We start from the raw sequence: 5,106 nt of genomic DNA, 5'->3' as shown, positions 1-5,106 counted from the left end.
TGAAAAAGGTGAACTTACAGGGAAAAGTTCTAGATACGTCACTGCTTATATTGATCTCACATTCATTAAAAAAACTCTAAAAAACATTTATAACTCATATATGTTAGAAATCCAAAATGAAAAGAAAGAAAAAAATTAAAATGAATTAAAAATAAATAAAAAAGTAAAAAAAAAACTAAAACTAGTCGACTAATTTCTTCCGTGTGGACTTCCGCATGATGACGACTACAAACGAAAGTTCATTTTAAAATATTTAAAAAGAAAAATCATTTTAAAATACAAGTTATTTGAAAAATAGTATTATATATACTTATATATAATCTTTTCAGACACGGCCCGGACGTCGACTCGGTCGTCTTACCGGGTCAAAGGTCGGACCGACACAGGAGGGTGGACCAATGTTTGACCCGGATGACATTATAAATAATTTAAATATATATTTACACACACACATATATATAATTCATATAGATATAAAAAATAATAATAACCAAAAATAATAATAATAATAATAATAACAAACTTTAATATTTATTTATGTTTTATACATTGTTTTTTAAATATATGTGATTTATGTTTGATCAATAGAGACATCAATGAAGCTTGGTTGGTTGGCTTATGGGGTAATTATTAAAGCTTCTATCTCTGAAATGACTTAAGTTCGAATCCCGGCATGCATATTTCATTTTGGATTTAATAAAAAATGGGTTTTACCGGTCCACCCGTCGGGTCAACTGGTCCGACTGGTCCGATCCGACCGCCACCCGTAAAACCCGGCCGGGTTTTTAGAAACATCCAAAATACACTGACCCGTCCAGTATAGGGACTGGGTCCCGGTCCGACCGGCCGGGCCAGGCCGGGTTTCAAAACAGTGGTTATATACATACAAACGAAAGTTTCATTACTTTTTATTAAATTACACATCACTTTATTTAACATAACAATTTAAACTTTAAGTTGATTTGAAATAAACTATTAAAAAAAACTTTAGTTGTTCAATATATATATATATATATATATATATATAGGGTTAGGTTAGAATAAAATCCCACTTGAATTATGAAAACTTTAGAAATTCATTCTTAACCACATGTTTTTAATTAAAGATTAAATCTTATGGTCCACAATTAAAATTAATAAAAAATGTTAAAGTTTTCTTACACGTTCTCTCTCCTGAAAAAATATATATAAATTACTAAAAAAATATATAAAAAAATAGCAAAACATTTTTTTAATGTTTTCGATTTACAAAAAAAAAAAAACCGATGTTACATAGGGTTTTCACGAGTTTTCTCAACTCAAAAGGGTTTTCAAACTATACTTCTCCTATATATCTTATGTGATTATTATTTCAGGCTTTTGATCCATGGGAATTGTCCGTATTGTTTTTAAAACTCTGCGAAAATCAACGGAAAAGAAGAGGAAGTGAAAATGGATATGTATAGATTGAAACAACTCTATTTTATTTTTGTAATAGTTTGAATGTGCACATGTATAAAAACTTTTACACATATGTAAATATATATTTTGTTACCTGCACACTGCATGTGTAACAATATTTACACATGTGCAAACTTTGATTTGAAATATATTCCAGTTAATGTCGAATTCTTACATGCATGCATCTATATGTTTTTTTTTGTTACATACACAAATTTAAATATGTATTTTGTTTACCAGCAAAAGTGTAAATGTATGTTAACTGTGGAGTTATACATACGTAGAACATTTTTTATATCATATACAATTAGTTTGAAAATTGGAATATCAATATGAAGAACTTATGTATTAATAAACGACCAATTAGTAAATTGGATGAATAGTATTGGTATTTAATATGTTTAATATACAATAACAAGTTTAAAATATATGATTAGTAAGAAAATTGCATACATTTAAATAGACTTTCATCTTTGAAAAAATGTAAATAATATTTTGAAAGAGCCTAAACAATATCAGTTTTCTTAGTACATGTATGTAAAAATTTAAAATTATAAAGGAGATAAAAAAAGAGAATTAATTAATTAGTTGGTTAATTAGAGAGATAAAAAAATTTTATGTTACCATTATACCCTTTTTGTTTAGTTTTTAATTTTTAAGATTGTAAAATAATGGGTGGTTCAGATTAGTTCTTAGAGTTTTTTAAAAAAATAGAGTTCTTTATTGAAGCCAACAGTGTGTGTATATATATATATATATATATATAGCTTAGCACCTAAGTTCTTTTGTCAATAAACATCCCAAGGATAATAAAGGACAATTTGCAAGTGGCAAGGACAATTAGCAAGTGGTAATGAAAACGAAAAAAGGTCACTAGTTTCAATGCTAGCAAATTCCTAGTTGATGACTTTTTGGCAACAAACGATGACTCATGATTACACCCAAAAAAAAATCTATTTTTTTATTAAATATTTGAGGCAGACATCACAAGCCAGCTGTTGATGAAAAGAGGGCCTCTATAAATAAGTACAGAAAATAAGGGAAAATGAAATAAAGATTGAAGAAAAGTAAAATCTAATCCATTTTGTTTGGTTTTCCGGTTCTTGTTCCTTAAACATGTCAAAAACACAATCTAACGAAGGCGGTGGTGTCGGATACGATGTACCCTTCATCAAGACTGAAACACCAGAAAACCGTCAGTTCACATTAAGTAAAGCTGTTTATTATCCTCCTGGGTTTTCTCGAAAGGTAAAGCTGTAGTTGTAGTTGGATGATTGGTAATTAAATTAATATTGAAATAATTAATAATTCATGTGATGTGTGTTGGGAATTACAGAACCGGTTTCGGTGAGTCGGGCCAAACCAGGAGTTTAGAGTTTTAATAAGATAATAGTTTAAACGAGTTTGGTTTGTCAAACACTAGATAATGATAGTGTATTTGAAGTCGAGTAAAACTAGGAGTTAGCTAGTTATAAATACTTTCTCTGTAATCAGTTTTTTTATGTATATTTTCTGATTAATAAAAGTATCTGCAAGTTTGGCAATTCTGGTTTTGTGTTACTTCTGATTACCGATTCACCACTTGAATGTGATGATGTTTCAGGTGGTCGCAGAAGTGGTGGCAACATTCTTGTTGGTGTTTGTGACATGTGGGTCGGCGGCACTTGCCACCAGTGATGAACAGAAAGTGTCGCAACTTGGAGCCTCGGTTGCCAGTGGGTTGATTGTCACCGTCATGATTTATGCCGTCGGCCATATCTCTGGCGCGCATATGAACCCTGCCGTCACACTAGCCTTTGCAACTGTTGGACATTTTCCTTGGATTCAGGTACCTCGAATTAGAGATTCAGGTACCTTATCAAATAATAGAAATAAGCTATAGGCCACCTTAAAATATAAGCATGAGCCAAAAAATAAAAGCTAGGCCAAACACCCTCTATATGATTTTGGGACACGCTACTCAAGTTGTTTGACCAGTTCATGTTTATTATTCATTTAGGTCCCTATCTACACGGCAGCACAGTTCACCGGCTCCATATTGGCTTCATTCGCGCTACGGATAATGTTAGAACCAATAACGAATCTAGGCACAACCACGCCGTCAGGGACAGAGTTACAAGCTCTGATCATGGAAATCATTGTAACTTTCTCGATGATGTTCGTTACTTCCGCTGTAGCAACTGATTCTAAAGCCGTAAGATTAATTCTTACATGCGTCTTCCATGTTATATACATATGCTAGCTATCTCATACTAATAAATGTTTTCAGGTAGGAGAGCTAGCCGGTATGGCCGTAGGATCAGCTGTATGCATCACTTCCATTTTTGCAGGGTAAAACTTAATATTCTAACATACCTCTCTCTGAGTTACATGTAACCAAAATATTATTTATAGCATTGGATAAAATAGACATTTTGCAGACCGGTATCGGGAGGATCAATGAACCCAGTCCGCACCATCGGGCCAGCAATAGCTAGCAACAACTATACGGGTATATGGGTGTATATCGTTGGGCCGGTGATAGGAACATTATCGGGAGTGATGTGCTACACTTTTATTCGATCAAGCGAACAAGATCAGGAAATATCTTCATTCAAATTTCATAGAGTGAAAAGCAGTGATGAACAACATGCAGTGAAGTACCCGGTTGGTTCTTTGAGATAGTTAATATACTAACATCAATTGATAAGAGTAAAGGATGTTTGAATGTATACAAGAAAGTTTATAATTCACACCATTTGTAATATAGAATGTTCAATATTCAAGAGTTGATTTAAAACCAGTTGCGGATTTGCGGCGTCTGGGAAGAACCATAATCTTAATTAGGTGATTTGTGGATTTGTATATGGAGATTATTCAAGTTGTGGATTAAAGTAAATGTATACTAGATTTTGGAGTGTTATAGGCTTTGTGCTATTTTACGGTGTATTTGAATGAAAAATCTAGTTTGTAGAATGGAGGCACTTGTATACCAGAGTTAATGTAATATCCTTCTATTAAATGATTGATTAAATTGGTGCATTATTCTTTTATAAGATCGTTGGGTTTGGTAGCCGTGCTCCGCGCTTGGGCTGATGTGCTGGTGTTCTTAATTTAGAGATGGGTGACGCTAACCCTGCTAGGCGCACGGTTCACTCGAGAGCAAATGGAGTCACGGGAAGAATATTTGCTCTCACACATCCAACGATGCCCGATGCAAACAACCGGCTGATTCCAACTAACGTCATGAATTCCATGACTAACTGTTCTCCATTTCACATACTTGAAGGCGAGGAGGCATCGGGCCATTTGAACAAATTCACTCGCATATGCGACGCTTTCCACATCGCCAATGCCACTCGTGCTTCTATCTATCTTCATCGTTTCCCATTTTCTCCAGACAGTCGAGCTTCATTGTGGTTGAAAAAGCTTCCGCTTGGTCCATCACCACTTGAGATGATCTACAAGCCAAATTTCTCAAGAAGAATTTTCCACTATCCAAAGCTTATCGTCTTCGTGGTCAGATCTATTCCTTCCGAATGGACCCTGACGAGACATGTCCTTTAGCTTGGGAGAGATTCCATAATCTACTAAGTAGATGCCCCCCCCCCCCCCGGCACGGTATATTCGAATGGGCCGTAGGCAAGAAATTCTATAAGGGGCTGACCTTTGATATGAAGCAGAGAT

The 5,106-nt window shown here is 34.1% G+C and overlaps 1 protein-coding gene across 2 annotated transcripts; it reads left to right on the top strand.

The window, feature by feature from the left end:
• Positions 1–2,494: 2,494 nt before the first annotated feature.
• On the top strand, positions 2,495–4,342 carry LOC143549357 (aquaporin NIP2-1-like). 2 transcript variants are annotated; one of them, XM_077040263.1, is made up of 5 exons: positions 2,495–2,658; positions 3,044–3,268; positions 3,440–3,634; positions 3,710–3,771; positions 3,861–4,342. In XM_077040263.1, the coding sequence occupies exons 1-5, from the start codon at positions 2,557–2,559 to the stop codon at positions 4,102–4,104; spliced, it is 828 nt and encodes a 275-aa protein (XP_076896378.1). In that variant the 5' UTR covers positions 2,495–2,556; the 3' UTR covers positions 4,105–4,342. The 2 variants fall into 2 exon arrangements, with proteins under 2 accessions (XP_076896378.1, XP_076896377.1); XM_077040262.1 differs by having other exon boundaries at positions 2,495–2,688.
• The last annotated feature ends 764 nt before the right edge of the window (positions 4,343–5,106 follow it).

The sequence above is a fragment of the Bidens hawaiensis genome, unplaced genomic scaffold (assembly GCF_021521415.1).
Source record: "Bidens hawaiensis isolate Kalapana, Puna unplaced genomic scaffold, B.hawaiensis_p1.1 tig00015548_1, whole genome shotgun sequence".
NCBI classification, from domain to species: domain Eukaryota; kingdom Viridiplantae; phylum Streptophyta; class Magnoliopsida; order Asterales; family Asteraceae; genus Bidens; species Bidens hawaiensis.
Note: the sequence above shows the minus strand (reverse complement) of the source record. Positions and strands in the feature narration are given on the sequence as shown.

Excerpts from the sequence above, each read along its gene's own strand:
- LOC143549357 (XM_077040262.1), top strand. The coding sequence starts at position 2,557 with ATGTCAAAAACACAATCTAACGAAGGCGGTGGTGTCGGATACGATGTA. Across the intron at positions 2,689-3,043 it reads CTCCTGGGTTTTCTCGAAAG|GTGGTCGCAGAAGTGGTGGC; the intron begins GTAAAGCTGTAG and ends ATGATGTTTCAG. Across the intron at positions 3,635-3,709 it reads TAGCAACTGATTCTAAAGCC|GTAGGAGAGCTAGCCGGTAT; the intron begins GTAAGATTAATT and ends AAATGTTTTCAG.